Genomic DNA, 27,550 nt, shown 5'->3' on the forward strand with positions numbered 1-27,550 from the left:
TAGCCTCATGTTCTCCCAGGAGGTAAAAGGCTGCAGCAACAGGCTAAAGGTCACCTGTCAGCAAACGATTCCTAACGTGAAAAAATGAAACCTGACGAAGTGCAACACTGCAAAGTTGCTGAGAGAGTCATTTGTACATGTGTGTGTGTGTGTTTGTGTGTGCTGGCATGGTAGGATTAATTCCTAATGTGTGAAATCAGTGTTGCGTCTCCCACTGGCCAATTCCCAGCTTTCAGAAAATATCATTCCCCTGTGTGATGTCCCGCTGCTTTGTGGTATTAAATTAATTTAACCATAATATGAAATTTGATACAGTGATGCAACCGAGCGCTTAAAAGCTCCATCCCAGACTGCCTGGCGACAACAACAGTGTGTGCTGCAGGTCCAGAATTTTGTGGAAACTCAACTATACCTGCCAGTTAGAGGTTTGCATGGCCGCAATAAGCAGCCTAGAGTTAGTGTTCCTGACAGCAGGAACCGATGATGCAGCACTTTCAGACAGAGAGGTAATTAGCCACAGAGGAAAAACGGACCACCAGGAGAGCTTCAAGAAGAGCTGCCAGCCCACTCTCCTATAAGCAATGAAAAAAGATGACAGCAAGTCGGAGGATGTGATGTTCTGATTAGTCTTCTTGCACCCTCAAGTGGCGAAACACTGACATGACAGGATGAGAGAAAAGACATGGCAGCTGATGTTTGTTTATTATAGCAGGGCTCTGCTATGCATTCAATATGTGTTTTGTATTTTGTGATATACCCAACATATATAATAACACATAGGAATTCACTTTTGGAAAAGAAATTGCACATCCAGCACCACATGGCATGAGAAAATAAGAAATTTGAGAGCTGTGATCACGGGAAGCTGCTCCATAAACAATCATTGAATGGCTTATTAATTATGATTAATAACCGATACTGTTGGAAGCTGGCCCAGCCGACATTGGCTTACAAGACACTACAACTTCATATAAGCCAGATCTAGAGAGCTGCAAATACATTTTAAACAATACTACAAAAACTACAAAAACCAACTCCATCAACTTTCATAATCACATCCTCAGACCTTCTATGTCTACAACAATATTCATCAATCATCAAAAAACATTTGCTATAGAATACTGGAGAAATCAGAGTAAGTACTAAATAAATAGTCCATCTTGCTTTCTTCTCCAGGCTTTTGAGACAAAGTTAGCAAACTTAATCACATAAAAATTCAACCATTCCATTTATTGATCATCTGCACACCAATATATTTTAGGGTTTTGCGGAGCCATTTCTCTTAAATCATCATAGTATCTACAGTATAAAAGAAAATGTGACTCACTTTCCACTGCAGCTCACACAATCTGTTTCTCTCCTGTGTATTTTTTAATCTCCCAACCTCAATAGCCAGAGGAAGAATACCCGTTTTCAAATGTGCAACTAAAGATCTTTGGCTTCTAGATAAGCGGCATATAACGTGATTCAGGACCGCCCTTTTGTTTGAGATACTGTAAACATTTGTGTGTTGTATTGGTTTTTCCCATTTTGATATATTTATTTTTGATAGAGCTTTTTAAAAAACTTTAATCGGGGTAGTTTCATTGACAGCAATGCTCTCTTTTTCACTAAACTTCTGTTCACATACACACAGTTACACACATTCATACTTGGAAGCTGCCCAGTAAAACTATTGGCCACTGAGCAGATCTACTCACTCCACTGGGGGTTAAAGGTCTTGCTGAAGGGCACCCCAGTGGTGGTAATGACACAGGGGAAACACTGCTCTTTCACTTTCCCCACCCAGATTAGATTTCAGGGAATGAATCAGCCATGATCCTGCTTTTCTAACCTTTGGGCCAGGGTTTAAACTTTACTTCTGCCGCCACCAGGGGGTACCTGGAAAGATTGTGGGGTAGCTCAGCTCAACATGTTCATGTTAAGGAGGAAATTTAAGATACAAAAAGGATTACAAATTGTTGTGAGGCTCATCTTTGGTAAATTGATTGTCACGATAGCCAATAAACAACCAGCTACGATCGGCACAGGACGCCAATCAATGTTTGCATTACACTTTAACACGTTGCAATTGAGGGTGTAGAAAAACTAGTTAAGAATCTATCAGAAAAATCTAAATGGATAGCTAAAAATAACTGGTAAATGGTTGAAACGCTCAGCTTCTGCCATTCCAAGTGGTCATAGTACAACTGCAAACTCACCCAAACCTACTGAAAAGGACCAAGCCTAAATATTGAGATGAATTCCAGGATCACCGGATCATGTGTTTACACGTGTAGAAATGGATCCACCGCAGCCAGTGTGTTTTCTCACCTTGAATTGCTGTCAAACAGCTTCCATGAAGGTCATCCCATCTATCGAAGGGGTAGGATAAAGGGGTACTTGAGCTCCTCTGGTTCATTGGCCAAAACAGTTTAGGAATCACTGCTTTAGGCCACAGCTGCTTTATATTGGTTACAAATTATACAATAAGAAGAATAGGAGGAAATGAAATATATTCTGCTTCTTTGGCTCTCACAATGAGAGGCAGGATGAATGGTCAGTAATCTAAACTGTCCCCTGAGAGCAGGATATTACATAAGCTGGCTATAAAATACAGTGATATATGGCTTTAACACAGCTTATAAACTCCAACATCAACAATAAATTTTCTTCCAAATATTCACTACAGTAACTTATATTTCCACATTGATCATTGATGACTTTTACAAATCTTGGCCCTGAAAAGATGCTGAGCAGAGGAAAACGACGAATCACCCTCCTGCAAAGCACCGCTCACATAATGCGTCACATCATGGACAGTGGAGGGTGGAGGTGTGTCGCAAGCCAATAATAAACTGACACATTGCTTCAGTGAACATGGCAGGAAGCAAATGCTGGACTGCCAAGCCAAATACACTCAGACCCCCTATCAGTTTATGGATGTAATGGATCCAGCAGGCAGACGGAGCCTGTTGGCCTCCAGTGTGGCCCTTTGGATGTGCCACGGCACCTAAGAAACTGCATGGAGCAAGTGTGTGTATCCACGGAGGGTCGGGCTTTTTGAGAGAGCTGAGGCGTGTAAACAGTACAACCATTCAGACAACTCACAGAGGAGAAATGAAGAGAGAATGAGCAGGTCTTTATAGGGCAACAGCCGGAAAATGTCTGTTATGTAACAAGAACACCATATGATGGCAAGGACTGCACAGGCTCTGGGTAACTGATCAAAAGAGATGCATATTGACGGTCTCTATTTATAAGACAAAACCTATTTTTCAAAATAACGAGATCTTAATTGTTTTCATATGTTTTATATCCACTGGTGGAAATATAAATGATGGCGATCACATGTCCGACTCTTCTCAATCCCTCAGATGAATGAGATGATTCCCTCTGTATTATTGTGTCTGTCAACCAGCTGTGTACAGTCAAAACTTCCACGACACTAAAATATAATATATATGGTAATAATTAGCCTTTTTTTTTGGCTTTTGTTTGTCTTGTTTTTTTCTGTCCTTTTCACTTTTTTGTGTTTGTCTTTGCACTACCGTATCTATAAAACTGTAAAAAAAACTGGCACAATGTATCAGCTTTTGGCAGCTTGATGATAATTCAGTAATTAAAAATATTGGCATCAGCATGCACCTTCCAAAAAAAAAAAACAAACAAACAAAAAAAGCAGTCAAACCCTATTTAGAACAGTATGTACAAAGCTGAAATCAAGATACTGACACAAAAAGATTCTGAGCATTCACATCAATCAGCTGATGAATCTCTAATGAAGAGTTGACAAAAAAAAAGTTTCTTAAGTTGGGGAAAAGCTTCACAAACGACATCACATGTGGTCAGAGCGTATAGAGCGAAGGTCAGGGAAGATAAAAGATGGATGAGGAACCGGTGTCTGGCGGCGGGGGCCCTGTGCCAAAGGTGTCGTCTTCTCAGGTGTCACTGGCTGGCCGTGTGAAGAGAGCGAGAGAGCAGAGAACAGGAGATCAGCAGCTGTAGGAGTATCAGCTCACCTGGTGGAAAGACACATTCAGCTCCGTACCTGGACAAGACAGCAGGTAAGATCTCTGTCCTGTGAGGGTTTGATGGAAAATTAGTGAGCGGGGAAAACAGAGAGAAGAGTTTAAACACCTTACTACAGATAGTCATTAGAAATAATTACTAAGCACTGTTATTATCAACAAGGTATAAAAAGCAATAAGGGACAATATGTGTAATTCCTGTACATTTTTTGAGGTGCTATACCTTCATATCTGTTTTTTTATTAGGTAGTTGAATAGTTAAGTAATTAATTAGTGTTAAATAAACACATTTTAAAATGGTGGTTGCTAAAGGTGACTAAGAAATGAACAGTGGTGGGAAGTAACTAAGTATATTTACTTCAGTGCTGTACTTAAGTACAAAGTTGATGTACTTTACTCGAGTATTTTCATTTGCTACTACTTTACTACAGCATTAAAATGCTGCATACGCATTAATGTATTATTACTTTTATTCATTCATTATTATACATTTTGCTGGTAGTAAAATCTTAATTGCAGGACTTAGACTTGTAGTGGAGTATTTCAGTAAGGTTTTGATATTTTTACTCACTGTAAGTAAAGGATCTAAGTACATATCAGGACATATCTCAAATACACTCAGTCGTTACATATCATACTGTATTAGTCTCTTTTTACTGCTTCTTTTCTGCATTCTTGTTGTGCTGTTTTCTGGCAGAAACTACAACAGTTTGTTCTCTTTCCAGCCACTAAAGGGCACAAGAAAGGATATAGTAACTGCAGTAAAGTGCTTAAAATGAAAATTTGGGGAGTTACGACAACCTTCAAGACAATAAGTCTTGAGCATTGGCGATACAGAAACATACGCTTCTTTACTGCACAAGTCCCGTAGTCCTATGCTATTTGCCATCTGAAGCTGAGGTGCACTCATGCATACATAGGCTGCTAATGTCAGGACATGGCTGTCTGCCTGCTGCCTCCTGTCCCAGAAGCACTCAGGCCAGCAGATGACACGGCTGCGGACGAAGCGATTAGGTTACAGACACTGTAAGTCACTGACAGGCTGTGAAGGAAACAATGGAGGCTTGTTATCTTACAGTGATAAAATGTCATCTTAATTCAGTTTCCCTAAGGTGGGTTTTAACACGTGAGGCCCAGGTGGGAAGATTTTGTGCCTGACTCTATTCATTGACCACAGTGACCTTACAACACTGAGAAGTAGAAGCCACACTCCATTTTCACCTGTAAACTCTCATCTCAGTACTTTATATCATCATCACCAGACTGAATTATATCCCACATCCTCTACTCACTCTAATAAAAAAAAAGTCTATTTCTCCCACCTAAGATTTAATTAAATCCCCTCACACTTCTGTTATATGATCATTGGGTATCATTTTACAGATAAGTAATGTCTTCAAAAGCATGATTTTCTTTGTCACCAAATTATTACCATGCTATTGTTAATATTTTCTGCTCCACATACCATGAAATCTTTTTCGCCATTATTACCCTCATGTTTGGCTCCTTTATTACCCTATATTTTCATCTTTATTATTAAGATGGCTGGGCCAAGGCCCAGGTACTCTTAAATGTAAGTTATTTAAAGAAATTGTTCGACATCTTGGTTTCCAACCCGGCCAATATTTATTGATATTTCCCTGTTATTACCAAGATATTAGCCCATTATAACCTTGTCATTCCCAAGTTGTAATGCAAAGTGTTACTGATTATTGTATAGTCACAAGAATATCAGCAGAGCACTGGCATGTGCTTTACCCCTAGTTTCTTATAATTTTTGTGATCTGTAAATGTAAGCAGTTTTTTCACTCTACATGTAAAAAAATATATATTTTAAGGATTGTATGTTATAATCTGTGTTGTTGTATCTGTCTGTGCTGACGGGCAGTTGGACCTGTATCCTGTCCTGTATCAGCAGGAGCCAATGAGAAGAATCAGGAGAAACAGCAAGACTCTCCTTCAGGATCTCTTTTATAGGGGAGTCCACGGAGGAGACAGGGATACTCCTGTAAGTTTCTGAGCTTTATTAATAGTTGTTTAACTGCCCAAAAAACACTTAACACCTCTTCTCAGCTTATCACTACTGTGTTGTTATTGGTTGTGTAACTGAACTTTTTTTTTGTGGATTAAAAGAGTAAGTTTTTTTTTTTTTTTACAGATCCCAGCTCAGCCTGGTAGAGACGCTAAAATGATCCACTCCATCGCCAGTCTGATCAGAGCGAAGAGCAAACTCCTCCTCCTCGAGAATCCTGACACTGTGGAGATCTACAAGGTCAGCATTCAGCTTTTTGAACGGTGTATTATTATTATCATTACAGTGAGTGACGCTTCATCTTTGTTAAGAATTTGTTTCTTCTACATTTTTTTACACGTGGCACTCAAAATACATAAACTAAACAACTAATCTTAATTGGAACCTAAAAATGATTTTTGCTCCTGACATTTAAATTTTTTTGAATTTTATTTATATAAATAAATGTTATATTTAGTAAATATTTAGGACCAGAAATGCTCTCCAAAGGTTAACATCTAGAGAAATCTGCATGATGTCAACAAGGAACAGAGTTTTAAAGTTTTTTTTTTTTACTCGAACATAACACCGGTCTTTTTACTTTTTATAGGAATTATATATTTCCTGTTAACCCAACTCCGGGCACCTGACTGACACAAAAAACATAAACATAAGTGACAAACCAAGAAGGTTGTACATGGAAATTGAGTAGCCATATCTAAAGCAAAATGTACACTTAGAAAGTATTAAAATAATTAAAAGAATAAATACTTAAGAATAAAAAACAATAAACTAATCAAAACAAAGAAAATAATAATAATAATAATAATGATAGGTAGGATCTGTGGCAGGTAGCTCAAAAAAGACAGAAATGGGCTACACTAGCATATATGAAACTTACTCACATGACTTTTAAATGGTGTGACTTTTTTTTTTACAGTTTCAAACATAGCAGATTTAGATTTTTTGAATATCCAGCGGCTGAATTCGAACCAGGGCGCCCCCGTCTATATGATCTTAACTGTCCAAGATAACAGGAACATCATATTAACCCTTGTATTTTATTGAGATTGGCTTTACATAGACTCAACTGCCATCTGTATAAAAGTGACAATAACAATTGCAAAATGACCTTTCTTTTCTCACATTATTAAAAACCAATATGGAGAAAGTATTGAAGTGGAAGCCCTTACCGTTGCCACAAACTTGCAGATCTGAAGAAGGTAACAAAATACAGAATAGACCATAAAGCATTGATTACACCAAATAAGGAAATATGTCAAGTTTTATATGTTATATGGGCAATGTATTACAAATACATATTCCTTCTGTTTGCCAAAAAGTCACGCACAGACAAAGAAATATACAGTATGTTATCTTATGTAGTGATGCTGTGTATGTTTGTAGTCAGTTAGGCCCCAAAGAGGTCTAACTCCTCATTAGACCTAATATGTGCAAACAAACAAAATGAAAGAAAAAAACTCTAATAACTAGACTACTGACTGATTTAGGAAGTGGGAGGGGTAGTGCTGAGTAAAAGGTACTGTCAACACCAATCAGAGCTATAGAGCATATGAACATCCAGGGTATTTGACCATGTTTTACAGCAGGGGTCTCAGAAGTAATATGGAATTTTCTGTACTTCTGGAACATGTCATCACTTCAAAATCATGTTTATGAGCAATTCTCATAAAATTCGGAGAGGTCACGTAGCATCAAGCCGATAAAACAAAGTTAAATATGCTTTTTGTGCTGATAAAGAGACAGAACATTGGGGTTAAATGCGACACAGGATGGATTCACCCCTCTGATTATTGCATGTTCCCCATATAGCTGGATGATTCAACAGTCTGTTCTAAAAGAACTGGTAAAGACGATGTTTACCTCCCAGCCATCACAACGAGGGTGTCAAGTTTAAACTCAATGAAAGGGGCTCTGAGTCAGTCCTGCCCTTACCTGTACGACAAAAGAAGAGGATCTTTCTCCTCTGTTGCCTCTCAGAGAACTGGAAGTCACCCTAAAAAACAGGTAATCTGACATCTGTTTAACTTCCAGTGAAAATGTATTGAAACTTCCTTTCAAAGTCAAACTTTTTTGCTCTTTCCACTGTCCTCTCTCTTCATATCAGAGTAACTTCAAGGCACAAAAAGAGGCAAAGAAATCCAACGTCACTGTGACAATGACCTACCTCGGACAAGGTCATCGGTGGTCAGGATTGCGGTCGACTCAGGATGAACTGAAGGTACTCCAGCAAGTCAACGGAGGGGAGAATATCTGTGTCTTCAAAGGCCTGGTGACTCCAGGAGGTAGGAGCTGTGAAATGTAAAGCTGCTTTGCTAGAATGGCCAAGAATGTGTCCAAAAGAGCATTTAGCTTTTAAAAATCTGTTTGTTTTTTAAAATTTCTTTAAACATCTTTGTTATTAGAGTCATTTTCAAAAATCTATAGGAAGAATTAAGGTGTTTTCCTTCATCAAACAAGCCCAGAATAATAGATGAGAGAAATTAGAGGTGTTAAAGCTTCTCCCTCTTTTCACACATTTAATTAGGCTACTTCATTATCTGCCCTCAAAGCAACTTTGTAAAAATGATGATAAGGACTTTGGCCTGAGGCAATATTTGAGTTGAACAAGAGTAGAAAGCTGATGTGTGACCTGATAGATTACCATCACATAAAAAAGTCAGTAGACAAGACAAGTTATTTCATCTTTGCAGCTGGTACATGTTGACACACACTGTACAGTTGTCACCCCAGGGAGAGAATCACAATGTCAGGCAGATGTACAAGAACGAGGTTATAGATTTCTGCTTGAAACTGTGTGTGTGTGACCTGTTTACAAACTCTACTGTTGCTGTATAAGTTGAAGGAATAAAACAAAGGTGGAGACAATGCACACAGAAGCACATTCCAAATAATCTATATAGGATTTAGCAAAGTTTATGAGATTTGATATCTGTATTTCTATTTACTTTTTGTTAACTTTTCTTGCATTGATTTTACAATAAATAAGTAAATAAATATATATATATATGTGTGTGTGTGTGTGTGTGTGTGTGTGTGTATATATATACACACACACATACACACACACACAGTATATTGTACTGTACTTTATATACACGTATTGGCTAAAGTGGTATGTGACTTTTGTGTGAAGAGTGGATGTTTTTATTGGAATTCATTTTTAAAGAAGAAATAGTCGCTAGGAAGGATTTTGAGTGTGCGTTTTTGGGGATTATCCAGACTAACAGGGATGCTGCTTCTGGAAAGAGATGTTGCTGCTGCATTTATTAAATGTCATTTTTCAATGCTGAGAGCACGGCAAACAAAATGTCACTCACTTTTATTGTATTGAGGAGGAAACAGAAAGCTTAGAGATATATTTTTTAAACTGGAAAAACCCCCAATGCTATCTGTATGGATAGATACAGTACCACTAAAGGTAAGTGACAAAATATGTGTTTTGTAATTTCAGTGAATGAGCCCATTAAACTTTGGATGTAACTACATTTATCATTTTCTCTTTTGATATAACTTCCCTCGACAGTACCAATAACTGGCTGAAAATGGTTTTAAAATGAATATGATGGCAGAGCAACACAACAGCCTTCCTCTTAAATTGGACTTAGATCTTGCTCTTCCTTTGAGTCTGTGAGTCTCCAGTCGATTGCTCCTAAATGGGACAAAATGGGAAAAAGTTTGATTTTGGTCTTGATTTGGTTCATTTTTAAAATAATGTGACATATTGGATGCCAATTGTTGAGGGGTTGAAGAAAAAAAAAAGGAAAAAAGAAGAAAAAACACAAAATTACCAACTGCTACACACTTACGTTTCAAATCTTTGCTTCGAGCCTCTAAAACTATTGAAATAGAACAATATTAGAAGACATCACTCTTTGGTTGTTGTGGTTATAGCTCATGGACATACAGCAGGTAAAATACGTATTGAACACATCACCATTTTTCTCAGTAAATATATTTGTAAAGGTGCTATTGACATGAAATTTTCACCAGATATTGGTAACAACTCATGCAATCCACACATGCAAAGAAATCAAACCATAGATGTCCATAAATTAAGTTATGTGTTATAATGTTAAATGACACAGGGAAAAAGTATTGAACACATGAAGAAAGGGAGGTGCAAAAATGCATGGAGAGCCAAGACAATCAGTAATTAGAAAGCAATCCTGCCCCTTCTCAGTGCAAATGAATATCAGCTGGTTCAGTCCCAACTGATGGCCTATAAAAAGGTGTCTCATCACCAAGGTGTCACACAAGAAACATCTCATGATGGGTAAAAGCAAAGAGTGCTCGGAAGACCGTCGCAACCTTATTGTTGCGAAACATACTGATGGCACTGGTTACAGAAGGATTTCAAAACTTCTGAATGTTCCAGTGAGCACTGTTGGGGCCGTAATGTGGAAGTGGAAAGAACAACATTTCACTATAAACCGGCCACGACCAGGTGCTCCTCGCAAGATTTCTGACAGAGGAGTGAAAAGAATTATCAGAAGAGTTGTTCAAGAGCCAAGGACCACTTGTGGACCGCTTCAGAAGGACCTGGAATTAGCAGGTACAATTGTTTCAAAGAAAACGATAAGTAATGCACTCAACCGCCATGGCCTGTATGCACGCTGGTGTGGGGCTGTTTCTCAGCATACGGTACTGGCAAACTTCATATAATTGAAGGAAGGATGAATGGAAAAATGTACAGAGACATTCTCGATTTAAAAATCTGCAGCCATCTACCAGGATGATGAAGATGAAACGAGGGTGGAGATTTCAGCAAGACAATGATCCAAAAAACACACAGCCAAGGAAACTCTCAGTTGGTTTCAGAGAAAATAAAGCTGCTAGAATGGCCCGGCCAATCACCTGACTTGAATCCAATTGAAACTCTATGGAAAGAACTAAAGATCAGAGTTCATAGAAGAGTCCACAGAACCTTCAAGATTTGAAGAGTTTGTGTGGAAGACTCGGCCAAAATCACACTTCAGCAATGCATGCAACTCAGTCTTGAAGCATTACCAACAAAGGCTTTTGTACGAAGTATTAAATGAATTTCAGTAAACGTGTTCAATACGTGTCATTTAACATTATTATACATAACTTAATTTATGGACATCTATGATTAAATTTCTTTACATGTGTTACCAACATCTGGTGAGAATTTAATTTCAATAGCACCTTTTTTTAGAAATATATTTACTGAGGGGAAAAATGGTGACGTGTTCAATACTTATTTTACCTGCTGTAATGCAATACAGGTGATCACACACGTATGAACAAATCATCAACGCTAAATCCTCAAGCTGACAACTGACAATTCTGAACCGTCATTTTCACTGACCAGAATCAGTTGCTTTCAGCATCGGGGCTCCCTTTACTGGTGACTGAAATACCCATTGTCAGTTTAACAGTGGAATACAGTATGTTGATGCCTGGTTTAAAGCTTACTGAAAAACCACAGAAACAATCTGGATGTGATAACTCTGTTGCAAATAGGGGGTTGCTGCGCTATTAACCTTTTTTTTATAATCAGTGCTTGGGAAAAGCCTGGTTTTGTACTGAACTGTTCAGCATCAGACTGGACTTACTACTAAACTGAAGACAGAAGCAGTGCCCGTCACACCATAATGACCGGTGATGAAGTGAACAGACTTAAACAATTTAAAATCAACAAAGTGATTCCCACCTCTAATATGCAACCTGTGGCGAGGGGTCGTGAGTAGGCACTGCTTGGCTATCAAAAGGTCACAAGCCAAAAGCATTAGGAACCACTGCTGTATGCTATTTCCTGGATGCTGCTGTCCCAAGTGTCTCTCAGTACCATGAGCACAGAACACAAGAAAAACCATCCCTGAACCTGTTGACCTTCACGGCAACGTAAGCCAAACAAAACAGTCAGACGACCATGCTGAATCTGTTAGAAAGATCAAACGTGATCATCATCAACCTTTCATAATAATTTCTCCTTGTATCTTTTTTTTTTTTTAGAGCAGTTCCAGTTTGTCTCTCAGAGACACAGAGGTTACCCCTTCAGTACTACCTTGTACGTTAACGGCATCATGGCGGCCAGAATCAGTTCCTGCTGTGAGTACCGCTACGCTCCCGGCTTCCAGCAGGGCAGGAAGAGCTGCTTCAGGTTGACTTGGCTGGCTGGTGGGATACCCTGTTACAGGTCAGATCTCACCCACTGGGAGACGGACAGCATAGCATTGGCAGAAAATGAGAAATTAGTACCAGTCAAAACACACTGGCTAAACCCATTGCTCTGCAGATGTATTGTGGGTCGACAGAGGATGCATATTGCATGACATGAGGGAATGATGTTGGTGGTGGTACAGGGGAGGAAATATGAGTCATGATGAAAGCGTATTTTTCATTTTCTTTCAGATGTACAAGTCTTCGAAACAAATACAGCTCCTGCCAGCAGCTGAACAACGGCACAAAGGAGAACTTAATTCTCCCTCTAGAGCAGAGCCCTGGCAATGGTACAAAGCCTGGAAATGAGTGTCTCAATTTTCCATTACTTCCTTAAGCTTATTCATCAACATTTTTTTGACATTAGGCCCAATCCTTGATTTCAATGGTGTAGTTTAAAGACAAAATGTTCCACAAAGCATTTTTTTTCCTTTAATTTTCTCTTTAATGTCTCCAATGCAGGCACCACCGAGTCATGTCCATCATCCCCTCTGTTTATCCCAGCCAAACCAGAGAAGAAATCCATGAGGAGGACAAGAAAACACATCAAGGAAGGCAGCGAAGGATCTACAGACTGCGAAGACCCCGCTGTAGTTAGGATTAAAGAGACCTCCAAGAAGAAACGATGCAAGGGTCAAACTAATCAGAAAGAGAGCAAAGGCAAGACAGCTGGAAATAAGAGGGAAGAGGGACAAGACAGCAAGGGCTCGGAGGTCTGGCGAAGGCCAACAGTGACAGAAAAATGTGGAGACCAAGCTTTGTCTGCCAGACAAAAGCAGAAACAGCAGAAAACAACCTACGATGTCACAGTGTTCGAGACAGAGCAGCCGCCGTTGAACAAGACAAGCAAAGTTCTCGGTGAGCGCTGTTTGAATCGTTTTAGCTGGTTTTATTCCTGTAAGAGAAGACGGAAAAATAGGAGAATAAAATCTTCACGCTTTCAAGTGGAGATGTGAATGACCTTAAGTCCATCTGCATGTGGTATTTCCATTTATTATTCTTTGTGGGGAAATGGGTGGGTGGGGGTAGAGAGAACTAGTGCTTCTTTTTAAAGATTCATTGCAGGATGAGGAAGCACTGACTAAGCAGAACAGAAGAAAGGACGAGAAACAGAAGGACCTGGGATCAAATGGGAAAAACAGAGATGAGGAAAGACTGAGGGACTTCTATGATGAATGTGTGGAAATGAGCACTGTGTTGGAGCAGGGCCCAAACAAACACAAGTGGTTCAAGGCAAATAGTGAGTAAAGAAACCGCAGCACAGTAGGAACGAACGGGAATCCCCCTGGAGTGCTGTAATGGATTTACATAATGCACTTAAGCAGAAAAGGTTAAATTTGCGATAAAATAATGCAGTGAACAATGTATGCTTGAGATGAAGATGGATGACGTGTGGGAGAGGTTATATAGACATTGTTCACATAGACACACACACATACCTGCATGCATAAATTTCACTGCAGCAGATCTGTTTCTCTATTTAACACGAATGCTCCAACTGAATTTTAGATTTCATTAGTTGCATCAACAGTGGGTATCAATATCACTGTGTGCACTTGGCTTTAGGAGAGACACTTTTATTGTGCCTGAGTTTTTTTTTTGTTGTTGTTGTTTTTTCTCTTTGTGTGCCAAGTCCTGGAGAGGTGCCGGCTCCAGAAGAGGCTGTCATCGTGCCCCAAAGCTCCAGGCTCAGATGTGGAGCTCAATGCAGAAAGTGACACCATCCTGCAGCCTGATGGAGAGCCAGAGGAAGAAGAGGACACGGCCAGCCAGAGTGCTGGCAAAGAAGAGCCTGTTAAAGAACAAGACCTGCAGGCGCAGGTGTGTGTACAACACAAATTACTGTGGTGAATCTATGTTTTTGCCAGAAACGCTCTTGGCATTAAATCTCTGGCAAAAGCCCTTGAAATAATCACATCCCTGTATTATGCAGCAGTGTGCATTAATTTGTGTTAGAACTGGTAATTTAATTGCCATGTAATATAATAGTGGTAATATAAAAACAGTTTGTCTTTTTAAAGGGATACATTTCTTATTTATATAGTTTAGTTTTCAGCCTAAATAGTAAAGTTCTAATACAAATTTTCCATAAAGATGCAACAGAAAAGACATAAATGTCATCCGTTCACATATTAGGATTTAAATAAGATGATGCAGTTTAAAAGGGATGAATATGTATTTCAATTTCAATATCAGTGTTTATTGATTTTACACTTCACAATGTTAGATATATAAAACAAAAAAATATCAAATCTATTACAGTAACAGGAAAAGGGCATCACGTTATTGGTATGTAAAATTTATTTGACTGAATAAAAAGTTGACAAATTCACTAAATTTGTTCTGACTTAAAGGACTATTCCATTATCGGGAGGTTAATACACAAACGGTTGTAACAAATGGTCACTGAGTTTTATCTGGGACGGGCAGGCACTTGGCTCAGTCGTACCCATCATGATGAAAGAGCTTCCAACAGTGCCTGAAAAATTCCTCAAGGTCTAGCAAAGTGGCACAGTGTGGCCGACAGCCAGACCATATGTCTTTCTGGACTCTCACCTCGTCTCTGTGTTTCGAAAACCTCCCAGCACCTGTCTGGCTCACATCTCATTCCCAGCCAACAACACATTTTGGAGATATGCTGCTCTCACACACAAACAGTAAATACTTAACGTTTGTTAATACTCTATTCACAAGGCTGTGATGCAAAATGTATTTCTGTATGGGGGGGGGGGAATCTATCTAATCTATTTGTGCTACAAAATGGGATTCCTGTCTTTTATGAAAACATGCCGTCTAGCGATTTGAGGTGAACTAAAGTTAGATGAGATATTTCCATTTGTATCTTTTTTTTTGTACAGTCTTGCATCCTCGTGTGAGAAACCATTTCCCACCCGAATTATAGAAATAAATAAATATATTGGTCTTGCTGTAAAATGTTTCTAACTTCAGCAACATTTTTTTTTTCATAGTTGTACAACCTTTGGCCTTGTGAAATCTTTCTGCAGCCCAGTGGGTAAACTCTCAAATGCATACCAATCATTTTTTTTCATTTTCTTTTTCAGTGATAAGACAACCTATTGGAGATATGTCTTAACTTTAGAAATTAAAGTTCCTACTGATGTCTTGCACCAAGCCAAACCAAAAAAAAAAAAAAAACCCAGCTCAAATCAAATACTTCTATGAGTTTCTCTTGGTTTGTAACTGTAGCTCGACGCCATGATGACGGTGCTGAGCACATCTGATGAGGTGGAGCAGCTGGTTCTGAGGAACACAGGCCTGACAGACGACCTTCTGCTGGGCCTGGCAGAGGGCCTAAAGAGCAGCCTGTCTGAAGTCACCCTGCTCAACCTCAACCTCAACCTCATTGGCCCATATGGCGCTTACATCCTGCTGGACGTTCTGAGAGTGAAGCCTCAGGTCAAAGGCTTACAGTAAGTCCCAGGCTCCACGTTGCCTCAAAATCTGAGAAAGAATAACAATCGTATTTGGAAAACACACTGAATAACAAGCAGATCCGGGAACAGCAGCCAGTTCTAATATGAGTTTAGAAAAAGCCAAAATAAATTGAAGAGACATTTAAAAACTAATCCAAGGACAGCCTCGCAGTATAAAATCTTAGCCTTTTGCTGTTGAATTTCACAATCCATCTCTTATGTGAAAAAAAAATCCCTCCAGTGCCACACCTTTCTGAGACATTTTCTTTTTACCCACAAAATACAATAAATGTGCAAGGACTATGTGACATTGGCTCAGAGACGTACTGACAGAGGTAGAGGCTTACAGTGCATGCACAGCTGGTTATCACATACAGGACAAAAGAATAGCGTGGAGCTGGGGAATATGCTTCTTCGCTTTCAGGCGGAGAGTTATATGAGAAGATTGATACCATTCTCTTATCTGTCCATTTAAATATAAGGCTACAGCCAGTAGCTGCTTAGCTTAGCACAACTACTCTAAGTAGTTGCCAGGCAACTAACCGAGACTCCAGGAAGTTACTGGTCTCAGCCAAGAAATAGTCCGGCACATAACCCTTTTTTGTATGGATTAAACAAACAATTCCTTTAATGTGTACAGCGGATCTAACATGTCCCTGTAAGAGTTGAAAGTATTAACTAAACTATGATGAAAATGCGTGTATAGATTTTAACTATACCCCTGATTGCATCATTTCCAACGCTTGTCCAATTGTTCAAATCCTTAGACCTTCATTTGAGTAAAGATGTCTGACTCAGTAACGGGGACATGTGCATAAAAATCATCCATATGACATGCAGAATGTTTCCATTAGCTGTAATGGTCTTGAAGCTGCAGAACATGCAGATGCAAAACATTTGTGACATTGTCATACAATGTTTAAAAAAAAAAGAAGCATTTTGTAGGTTCTCACTTATTTGTTGTATAAGGGAAAACTTACTATCAGCGTACATGTGCATACCTTTTTGAAGTGAGCTGTTCATTGTGGAATCAAAATAAGTCTCCATGGTTACCACTTTTTTTCTCTTTCTACAGCTTGTTTGGAAACAAACTGCGTGACCATGGAGTGCTGACCCTGTTGAATGGAATAGCTGAGCTGCAGGAGCAAACAGCGAGAGCTGCTGCTGTCATCCAGCAGGCGATGCTTTTCCCGTCGGAGCAGAATATGCTTCTGCAGCTCCCCACTGGATGGAGCTCTTTCAGGGTTTTTGTGCTTTTAGAATTGGATATTGGGGGAAATGGCTTGAGCAGCGACGGAGTAAAGCTGTTAGCATCCTATATGAGGCACAGCTCTTACCTTCAGTACTTAGGGCTGGCACAGACCAGCGGCGCCAATCTGGCGGCGTGGAAGGAACTCTTCGACAGCCTCAAAGGAAACAACTCGTTGACTCAGATCATCCTAGACGAGAACAATTTGGGAGACCCAGGGGTCAGGCTGCTGGCCGACATGCTGAAAGAGAACATGAGTCTGCGGCAGGTGGATCTGGACAGGAACGGCATCAGCGACGTGGGAGGAAACGACATCATGGGGGCATTGCTTTGCAGGACGCAGTTCCCGCTGAGCCATCTGAGCCTTCAGGAGAACAACATCAGTGCAGGACTAATGAGTAGGATACAGGAGGAGGTAAAATAGAAAATAATCCTGTGGAAACATACACAACCATGAGAACCTATGCAATATAATAAAGCACTGACTTGAGATTCTTTGTGTACATTTTGAGGTCAGAGAGGAAAAAACCTGACTCATTTGACTTGGTGGACCTTCAAACACACACACAAGGATCTCTTCCTTCCTGTAAGTGGGTGGTCCTGCTAACAAATGCTGCATCTGAGTTTAGCCCAGGCAGGTAGTGTAGGAGGCATGTTTGTTTTGGGGCTGCACTGTGGTCTGGTGCATTTTCAAAGAGATCTCAAACTGAACCGTTCTTCTTTGTGTTCTTCACCTTGAGTTTTTTTTTTTTTTCTTCTTCTTCTTCTTCTTCTTCCCACCAGCGTTACTCCTCATGACTCCACACCTCCTACTTTGCTAAAACTGACTCCAGTACAAAGCTCACTGATCCCTCTGTCATTTTATTGAATAATTTGCTGCCTCCTGACAAAAAAGAAAACGGTGATTCATTCCACCCACAGTACTTAAAGGTCATGGATGACTTACCCCCCCCTTTAAGTAGTCATCATCAGATCCCCTTTCTCCACTTCTACAAATCAAAAGAGTTATGGACAGCTAAGCCATGCCACGTCAACTACCCTTATTTTGTCACTCTTGTTCCTTCGTGTGCTAGACAGAGCTTCTATTCAGAATCTAAGCATGGGGGGGAGAAAAACTAGGGCAAATTCATCTGAATTTTGGAGGCTGTCATCTCATTGTTCAATCAACACCGACATTCTGAGAATAACTGTACCTGTGATCAAAGCTTGTCAAAGTGGTAATTATCTCCTCCTCTGAGGGCTGCCAGTAGAGATTCTGCTGAAACCAATCCCTCCATATTTCATCTGCAGTCTTTGCGAATTCCTTTCTGTGGAACCCCAATAAAGATGCTCTCTGAAGCCCCAGGAGGATGACAGATAAATGAGACTGACGCACCTGAAGATTACATCTGCAGAAGTCATCCTGCTTTGCCGTACCAGACTGAATAAGCTTCTATTTGTGGTGTTGTGGTGGCGTACATAAAAAACTCTGTAAAGAAAAGATGTGTAGTTCAGGGTGTGTTATTTTGTAAGGTCAATTCTTAGTATCTAAATTTTGCAGATGAGACGGGCAAGATTTTGTTATCAGCACTTTAAAAAAAAAAAGTTTATTTTCTATTTGACTGTTGATCTTCTAAGATCTCAACAGCCACATTCGTAGTAGAGTGAACACAAAACCAAGTGGTTCACCATCATGCCTGGCTGAGCATAACCTGGCAAACAAGAGCCGCACTGTAATTCACTGACTCCTTCGATAAGGCCTTCGTGCTTCTCTGTTACAAGTAAAACGCAGATCAGTGACCCCATTGTCCATCTGCTAATGTTATCTGTATTTGGCCTGAAACGAATCCTGCAGTGTTACAAGCTTCTTTCAACTACTCTTCCAAAAACAAGGCCTTCAATCATAGAAGCTCAATCTGTTAGGAATTTACAGGTTTGCTCGACAAACAGTTTCCCCTTTCAGACCTTTGTAGGTTACTGTATCGTATCTCTTGGTCTGTAACGAAAGAGTTTCCCCTCAGGGATCAATAAAGTATTTCTGATTCTGATTTAGCTGTCACATTAGGCCTTGCTAGTGCTGCAGTATCCGCTGTTGTACAGCCCAGAAATAATCAGCTTAAACACATCATTCATCAATGTTTTGCTGAAAAGAACAAATCTATACGACTAATAGTTGAACTGTTACTTATCGGAATCTTTGTAAAACATGGAATTACTAATATTATTATTATTTTTTACAGCTGAAAAGTAGCATAGATACATCTGATACACTGGCATACAGGGGCTAAGTTTCAGACAACCGATACTGTGCTGTGAGGAAAATGGAGAGTGGAAAGGCTTGAGAATTGAGTTTCTTTGTAACTTAGGGCAAAAACAAAACAAATGAAGTGAACAATGGTTACCTACCCACATGGTGGGAAGTTCAGTGATTCAGGGTAGGGCAGGGTGATGTAATTTATTTCCACTTGCAGCATATGAAGGGTCAGTGTCTCTTTGGAGGGCCATTAACTTTGTAATTGTGCACCTGGATACACACAGGTAGGTAAAGCTTTCAAGTGAATTTTTAGCCACGCTAGCGGCGTGGTTGTATGGGATGGCGACGTCAGTCGGTTCACAATTTTGGTCCAGACTATAACAACTATTTGATGGACTGCCATGAAATTTTGTACAGATGTTCATGATCCTCAGAGCATGAAGTCTAATGACTTGGTGATTCTTCTAGCTTTCCCTCTATAGCACTATAGCATTCATTTCACATTTGTGGTTTTGAGTGAAATGTCTTGAGAACTAGTGGATGGATTGAAATTTGGTACAGACATTTATGTCTGCCTCAGGATGAACTATAATCACTTTGGTGATCCCCTGACTTTTCATCTAGCGCCATCATCAGGTCAAATTTAATTTGTCCAATACTTTGGTTTATGACCAAATACCTGCAAAACTAATGACATTCTGCTGAACTTGGTGTTTATTGGTAATTAGCAAATATTACCATGCTAACACACTAAGCTAAGATGGTGAACATGGTAAACATACCTACTCAACATCAGAATGCTAACATGCTGACGTTAGCATTTAGCTCACAGCTGTGCCTGAGTAATGTGACTTAGGGCAAAAACCACGTCACACATTTTCAGTCGGGGAGGTGTGGGGGGAGGGATCTTCCAAAGCTATTCGACCATCTGACAAGCACTTCTGAAGAAGCACAGTGGAAGCTTTAGTCTCGTTAAATCCGTATATGTGCATAAAATGTTTAATAAATGCTACCTCTGGTATCGGGACAAAACAGCCTTTTTTTCAGGCATTAATGACAAGGTTGTATTTTAATGCATTTTTAAAAAGAGAACACCAGCACATAAAAGCTTCCATACTGCGTCATTACCACCACCACCAAAATGAACACCAAAGCATGCTGGGACTGACTGTATCCACTTGGAGCATTTGTGCCATGAGAACAGTCTGAATCAGTGTATGCCATGAATGGAATGGATGGGCAGGGGTGTACTATATGTTTGTGTGGGCCTGTTTTCAGCCTACATTTAGAAACCCAGGTGGTGTGTTTGTGTTTACGGAAGCTCGGGGGAGGTGGACCTCTGTCGGAACAGAAAACCCTCTGTTGCGTCCATTTATGTCCGCTCTCTACTGACCACAGGCACTTGCTAATTTGTTTTGTCTAGTCTGTCCAGAGCAGATGTTACTTGTGCAGCTTGACCAACTGGAGGCCATTTGTTGTTAATTCAGAAATATTTTTTCACATGGAGACTTGCAAGTCCTGTAACATGGCCTGGTTTTATGGCTGGCTAAATAGAATCACTATACCAATGTGTGGATGGAAAGCTAATGAGGTAAGTTACAACGCTCACAGAGGACTATGATGTGTTTTCTTAACAGCAGTATTAAGAGCTTTGTCTTCATCTTCTCAACTGTTGCAGTAAGCAGTGAATAGGGAGCAGGAAGTTGATGTTGGCTCATACTTGGTGCCCAGTGTAGTAGTAGTAGAGGATGAATGTGGAAAGGCCTGGCTGAGGATAAGGTTTCTAGATTTGAAAGAGGTAGCACTGTAGTGAGATCTCTTCGTGGGGCCTCTCCATAACAGATCCCCTTTTATTATCCAGAATAGGAGAGAAAATTATAGACTGGATACTGCTGTGATGATGATGCATGCAAAGCTATAGTAGTATTTTATTCTCATTAGTGGGACAGCCAACAACATTTAAACCACTGGTTCCCAACCTAGGGCAAGATAAATCTGAGATAATTAATGGGACACTGTAGAATTAAAAAACATCTTGCTATACAAAAATTACATTTCTTTAAGTTTTTACTATAAACATTGCTATTTGCTTGAGAAATACAGTTTTTTGTTCTTTCTGGCTTCATAAAAGTTAATCTGACAAGGGGAAATAACTTGTAGGCTAACACATACCGTATTAAACCTATGACAATGTTACGGCTGGTATGCCGGGCAACAGGATAAAGACCCAAACGCAGATAAACTAGGTAGAGCAAACTGACAGAGGCAAGGCACATGGACTAAAAACACTGATTGACTGATGCAACACGGATGACACAGAAAACAGGTAGGAAACTAAACAAAGACAGGAAGCAATGTACAAAACACATGAGGAGAGGTGAGTTTTACAAAATAAAACAGGAAATGACTAACACAAACCCAAAACCATGACAGACATGGGGTTACAAGTTGCTTCACATTAAGTGCACACAAGTCAAAACGGTTGGGAATTTATGAATAATGAAATTCTTTAAAAGCAGAGGAATTCATTCTGCCGACTAAATGTTAGCTGGAAGTGTGGGATGCATCAGTGCCTTTAAAATTATAGCTGGTCGAAAAACATTAATTTAATTAGGTGAGAAAATAAGTGAAGGGCATAATCAGTATAGGAAATAGTGGATTACGTGACTAGCAGTATGTGAGTCTAATGCAACAGTCCTATAAACAACTGCATGGTCAGTTTACCCTGCATTGCACTACATTATGTGACACAGCATTGTGATGATGGTGAATGAAAAGTTTTAGAGTCCGCTCCTTGAACAATGGCTCCTGCTGCTGTTTGACATTTGGCAGAAAGAGCAGCTTTTCAATATGGATTATTCATCAGCGGTTTGATCCTCCACTCAAATGTCACCACAACAATGCCTCTGACTTGACAGCGGCATCTGTCTTTCTGCAGCTCTGCGGGGTAAGGAATTGGCAATAATTACCACGTCTAATGTGGCCTTCCGAAAGAGTCAGACTTCGTTTTCAAGCGCTTTTGCTTTTCAAATTATTATTATTATTATTACCATTTTATTGAGAAGTAAGGAAAGATGAGAATCCTGGCTTACCACATCGCTGCAATATTGTGCTGTATGCTCTGACTTATGTCTTCTAAATAAGTTGTAAAGATGCCTAATGCAGGAAATCTGTGATCTGCTGCAGAATAACATGGTGCCTCAGATGACTGATGGATGATAATAAGACCTGTGACCACAAAGAAAATATCAGCAGCTTGACCCCAGAGCATGTCGTAATGAACTACCTGCCATTCATAAAAAACCTAAATGCCCCAGGCATTTCATCACTCATTATTTATATTCACGAGACCCTCATGATACCTTGATTTGAGCTGTACAGCTTAACGTTTCTTTGAAAGCTTTTCATCTGCACAGGAAAAGCAGCACCCTATTCCTGTTTTGTGCCAAAAAGCTATGTCTTTGTGCTGTAAAGGCAGAATCTGACCTGATCGCAGATAACGTAAATGAGATGTTTTTTCTTTCAAGTCTTTAAACTGGCATTTATTTGTTTTTTGGGGGTTATACGTTTATATGGTGAATGTGTGAGCAAAAGGCAATCGACGAATGCTAGTCCAGCATTCACTCTGTTTTTAACTCTGTTTTCGTCTCCACCAACTTCTGAGGGAAATATCTGGCTCTTTAGCAGCTAAACACTCCACTATGTTAATAGCTAGTTGCTAACTTTGTGAGTCTGTTGCTTTGATGCTTTTTCACTATAATCAGCTGCCTGCTGCAGTGACAATCAAGGTGCGAGCGGTGAGACCGCACCTAAACTGTAACGTTGTGGCCCAAAAACCAAAACAATGAGCTTAAAGATGCTAAAAAAGATGCTAAAACACTCAATAGAGCTGAGGAGAGCTGCGGAGTCATTACTAACAACCACTTTCACATTACATATTTGATCATTAATATGAAAATATTGATTAGAGCAGCTTTAACAAAGAAATGTGTTGCAAATTTCCTGTATGCATTATTAAGGCTGTTGTAGACTGTCAGTCAGATCTGATCATCCTTTTTTGTTTACCACACAAAATTTCATTTTGTAAATGATTTATTGTTGGGAAAACGTGACAAGCAGCACCTTTTAAATATGTATATAGTATATATAACATTCAAGAAACAATTTGTCTTTATTGTATTTATTTTAGGCAGACAACTAATGATTATTTTAATTATTGTTTAGCCTTCAAATTATTCTCTTTAATAACTGATTCATTGTTTGGCCAACAAAACAGAGAGATGCTATTATATCACGTTAATTTGGCCTTACCTAACAATAATGAATAGAACTTTTCTCTAAATTTCCTGTTGCAATGTATGGAATGGGTAAACATAGCACCAGGGCAGGCACTTATTGGATCCAGCTGTGCCTGGACAGAGGTTGCTGCATTCAGCTGGCCTCAATTCCCCAAGACATGGGAGTAAAACAAAAGACTCTGTGTTTAGACAAGAGTTTCAATCACTAGAGCATGACGTGAAAGGATGCATGTGCTATTTTCAAAGTTCATATTTTGTTATAAAAATACAAAAGAGAGAGGGATAACCTAAACTGATCATAATCCCATTTTGATGTTTTTACTAATTTCAGAAATTACAGCCACAGTCAATGGAATAAATCACCCTAATACTTGGACTGTGCACAACCAAATGTTGCTCATAAATGATGTGACTACTCTATTAATTAAAGATGATTCATATGCATTGGGTATAGGGGCGCTAGTTACTTTGACACCGTCTGTCTGCAGGAAAATCCTCCAATTTCCTGCAGACACTGAACTTCTAATATGCATCATAATGTCGGGGTATACAGGCCAGCTGACTTCTATTACCCCCCACTGGTCTGGAGTAAAAACAGTCACAGCGCCTATCCACACCTGTCAATGGTTATAGATGGGGTCCGGGATGGCAGTCATATGTGATGAGTGGAAGAAAATCAACTCATAAAACACTAATAGAAAAACTTACCCACTGATCTCCTTAAAAAAAAATGCTCTGTTTAATTTCTCTTTCCACCAGAGCTCATTCATGGTTTCCATGAAACAGGCTTTTGGCCTCAACTGAGAATGGAGGAAAGTCTTTGCTCCATGACTCTGATTTGAAGGAGAGCCTTGTTGAACTGCTGCCAGGTAGTAAAACAGTCCTCAGGCGCAGCGTCCCATAGGCCAACATGAAAAGGGCTCGCAAACTTTTTTGTGTCAAGGACCACCAGCATATGTATCAGACCACAAATCCCTGTGTGTCCCAAAGAACCATATCTGGGAAGACCTTACATAACAGTTAGAGAAGTTTCTACAGCATACATTAGACGGAAAGGGATGGACGCCAACAGCTATTCCCTGACCCCCTTTCTTCAATCATTGTGCATTAAAGTATGAGTCTGTTTTTTTTTCATGGGATTTGTTGACAATAAGAAAAATATAGAATATCACCAAAGTCTCTGTGTAGCCAAAGCCTCCACTATCCACAAAAAATGCCCTATTTATTCATTTACTAAAAACTACAGTGTCCAGTTGTTTTAGAAATTATTTTTTTAAGATTTACATCTCGCGAATGAATGGGCTTTGAGCTGAGTGCCATAACTAACACACTGTTGGTTTTAGTCTTTCATGGGACTTGTTAACAATAAGTAAAATACAGAATTTTGCCAGCATTATCCTTTAAGTGAAAGCATTTTGAAAAATTAAAGAAATAATTCAACGTTTTGGGAAATGTGCTTATTCGATTTCTTCCTGAGGGTTAGATGAAAAGATTGATACCGCTCTCATATAGGGTAACATAAAGCTGCAGTCAGCAGCTGGTTAGCTTAGCTTAGGATAAAGACTGGAAACGGGGGGCTAGCCTGGCTCTGTCCAAGGGTAACATGTGGTTTCATGGGGAGGTATATACCAAACTTTCGTTACTTGACTGGGTGCAGTGACTTCCTAACCTCCACTTAAAGGCATTTTAGCTTTTGTATTTAACAAATGTGTCAATAAGTAAGCTTTATAGGTGCTGGTAGGCAGGTTTTGTGAGAGGCAGGCTAGCTGTTTCCCCCTATTTCCAGTGTGTATGCTAAGCTAAGCTAATCCGCTGCTGGCTGTAGCTTCATATTTACTGTACAGATTTGAGAGTGGTATCAATCTTCTCATCTAACTCTTGGCAAGAAAGCGAATAATTTCCCAAAATGTCAAACTATTTCTAAACTATTCCTCTTCTTACTTGCCCCCCCCCCCCGGCATGCCTTCCAGAGCACTTGGCAGTCCCTGGGCCACAGTTTGAGAACCACTTCCATAGGTTGCTGCAATAATCATTACAAACCCCATGAAACTTTACACCGATAGATTGGCGATCTTCCTCTGCGCTCTTCCACAGGCCGTGAGGACATTGTCCTTCTTGTCTGTGAACTAAAACTCGTGGTAACAAAAGCTCACATCCGACGTAGCTCAGACAGGTACATGGGAAGTGCTCTTTCAAGGTGGTGAGCTCCCTTCCTTCCTGGCCCTGAGAGGACGAACTGTGAGGGGGCTCTGTGTGAGGAGGAGGGATCCAGTTGCATGCAGCTGAATCGGTGCTCTGTTGGGTCTCCCCTGGACACTGTCATAGCGTGTTTGCTGAAGGCGGGTCAATGAGGACTTTCTTTGGCAGAGGAATTTCACAGCACACGACAACACACACACACACACACACACACACACACACACACACACACACAGGAACCAGCGCAGCCCTGCAACCCAGATCTCTGCTACTCTGGTGAGAACGGAAGTGGATGTTGGTGAAGCAGGAGGTGAAGGAAGGCTGTCACGAAAAAACTGGTTTATTGGTTTCGCTTTTTACTTGATGAAATGAATTGGTCATTTGTTATAGCCAAACTATGTCCATCATATTGTACCGCAGTTTGGTGGAACCTGACACATACAGAGCAGCTGTGAAGTACAAACAGTAGGAGTGTTTACACTGCAAATTTTCATCTGTCAAACAGATTATAGCCTACTGTAAAAGCTATACCACCCCTCTCACAAGAAATGAAATATATTTGAGAAAGAGCCAGTTTATTGGTGAGGTGATTACATGAAGGTTCTTTATTGTGATTGGGCTTCACCTATACTGATTATACAAGGTAGAAAAATGCTCTGGATTCCAAGGTCATGTCCTGTGATTTTAGTTCCAACAATTTGTGGGTTCCTACAATTTCATGTTTGTGTGACCTGAATGGCAGTGTTTCTTTGACCCTGACTGATGAATCTACTGGCTATTAGCTCGTCACAGAGATATATCGGTATCGGCACACAAGTTGGCAGATAGGTAAGAAGAAATTGCAGTATATAAATGTCAAAGACATGTCTGTGGAAATTTAGAAACAGTGTTGCCATTACATAATTTGTCCACAAGAGAGCACTAACTAATTTGACAAAACAATCTCCACTTACTTGTTGTGGAACTTTTAACCTTATCACACAGTCTCAATCAGCAGCTAGAGTCATGACTGAACTGTCAAGCTACAACTAACTAATTTATTTTTTAACTGTAAGTTTATTTGTTTCGTTATTGGTTTATTTGACAGGGACAGATCACATTAATGAAATGCATCAGAGTTAGCCAAAAGGCCATTTCCTTAATTAATTATCTGTAGTCCCTGGACAGATGATACACAGAATTGTGACCAAGTACATATGGATCTAGGTCACAATTTTTAAGTAACCAAAATTAAGGTATTGTTAAAAAAAAAGTTCATGCTATGCATTTATGTTAAAAAATTAATATCGGAAAACATATCGTTATCAGATTTTCCACTCTGACATGTCAATATCAGCCTTAAAAATCCAGTATCAGTAGGACTAAGCAATGTATATTATATAATAAAATGTTTCACAAGGAGGATAATTAAGTATAAGTATAATTGTATTGTATTGGCATGTTTTGATTTTGAAAGCCAAGAAAAATAAACCTTTTTCACAGCAGACATTTTAAACTGTCATAGTAAGAAAAGCACATGTGTAACTAATATCATTAAGCAGGGCTCTCTTCTGTTCACTTCAGTCATGGCAGTGAGCCAGCATGCACAATACCAGGACCCTGAAACTGAAGCAGCTAAATGGAATTCAGCCAACATTCATCTTATTATTTACACCTGTGCTTTTTCTACTGAGACATGTCAAAAATGTCATTCTGAAAAAATGTAATCTAATATTTAACCTAATAAAATGTGAAAAATATCCAATACAACAAAGTTAACAGAGGGTTTTTGGTGTCTGGTGAAATTTTCCTGCAGGTGGGTGTGTGTGTGTGTGTGTGTGTGTGTGTGGGGCTGCTGGGGACTCATGGCCTCAGTATTTCTAAAAATCTTGCTGCAGCCCTGAAAAGAATCCAAATGCAACAAGCAGCT

The 27,550-nt window shown here is 39.7% G+C and overlaps 1 protein-coding gene across 1 annotated transcript; it reads left to right on the forward strand.

Moving 5' to 3' along the window:
- Positions 1 to 3,893: 3,893 nt before the first annotated feature.
- Positions 3,894 to 18,938, forward strand: LOC122876887. Its single transcript, XM_044197786.1, has 11 exons — positions 3,894 to 4,046; positions 5,926 to 6,018; positions 6,169 to 6,282; positions 7,855 to 8,049; positions 8,150 to 8,327; positions 12,022 to 12,205; positions 12,421 to 12,518; positions 12,691 to 13,086; positions 13,862 to 14,049; positions 15,436 to 15,659; positions 16,738 to 18,938. Exons 2-11 carry the CDS (start codon positions 5,935 to 5,937, stop codon positions 17,333 to 17,335), a joined length of 2,259 nt encoding a protein of 752 aa, XP_044053721.1. The 5' UTR covers positions 3,894 to 4,046; positions 5,926 to 5,934; the 3' UTR covers positions 17,336 to 18,938.
- The last annotated feature ends 8,612 nt before the right edge of the window (positions 18,939 to 27,550 follow it).

This window comes from Siniperca chuatsi, linkage group LG5 (genome assembly GCF_020085105.1).
Source record: "Siniperca chuatsi isolate FFG_IHB_CAS linkage group LG5, ASM2008510v1, whole genome shotgun sequence".
NCBI lineage: Eukaryota > Metazoa > Chordata > Actinopteri > Centrarchiformes > Sinipercidae > Siniperca > Siniperca chuatsi.

Coding starts and splice junctions, on each gene's coding strand:
- LOC122876887 (XM_044197786.1), top strand. CDS start 5,935: ATGAGAAGAATCAGGAGAAACAGCAAGACTCTCCTTCAGGATCTCTTT. Junction 6,283..7,854: donor ACACTGTGGAGATCTACAAG/GTCAGCATTCAG, acceptor TTCCCCATATAG/CTGGATGATTCAACAGTCTG. Junction 13,087..13,861: donor CAAGACAAGCAAAGTTCTCG/GTGAGCGCTGTT, acceptor TTGTGTGCCAAG/TCCTGGAGAGGTGCCGGCTC.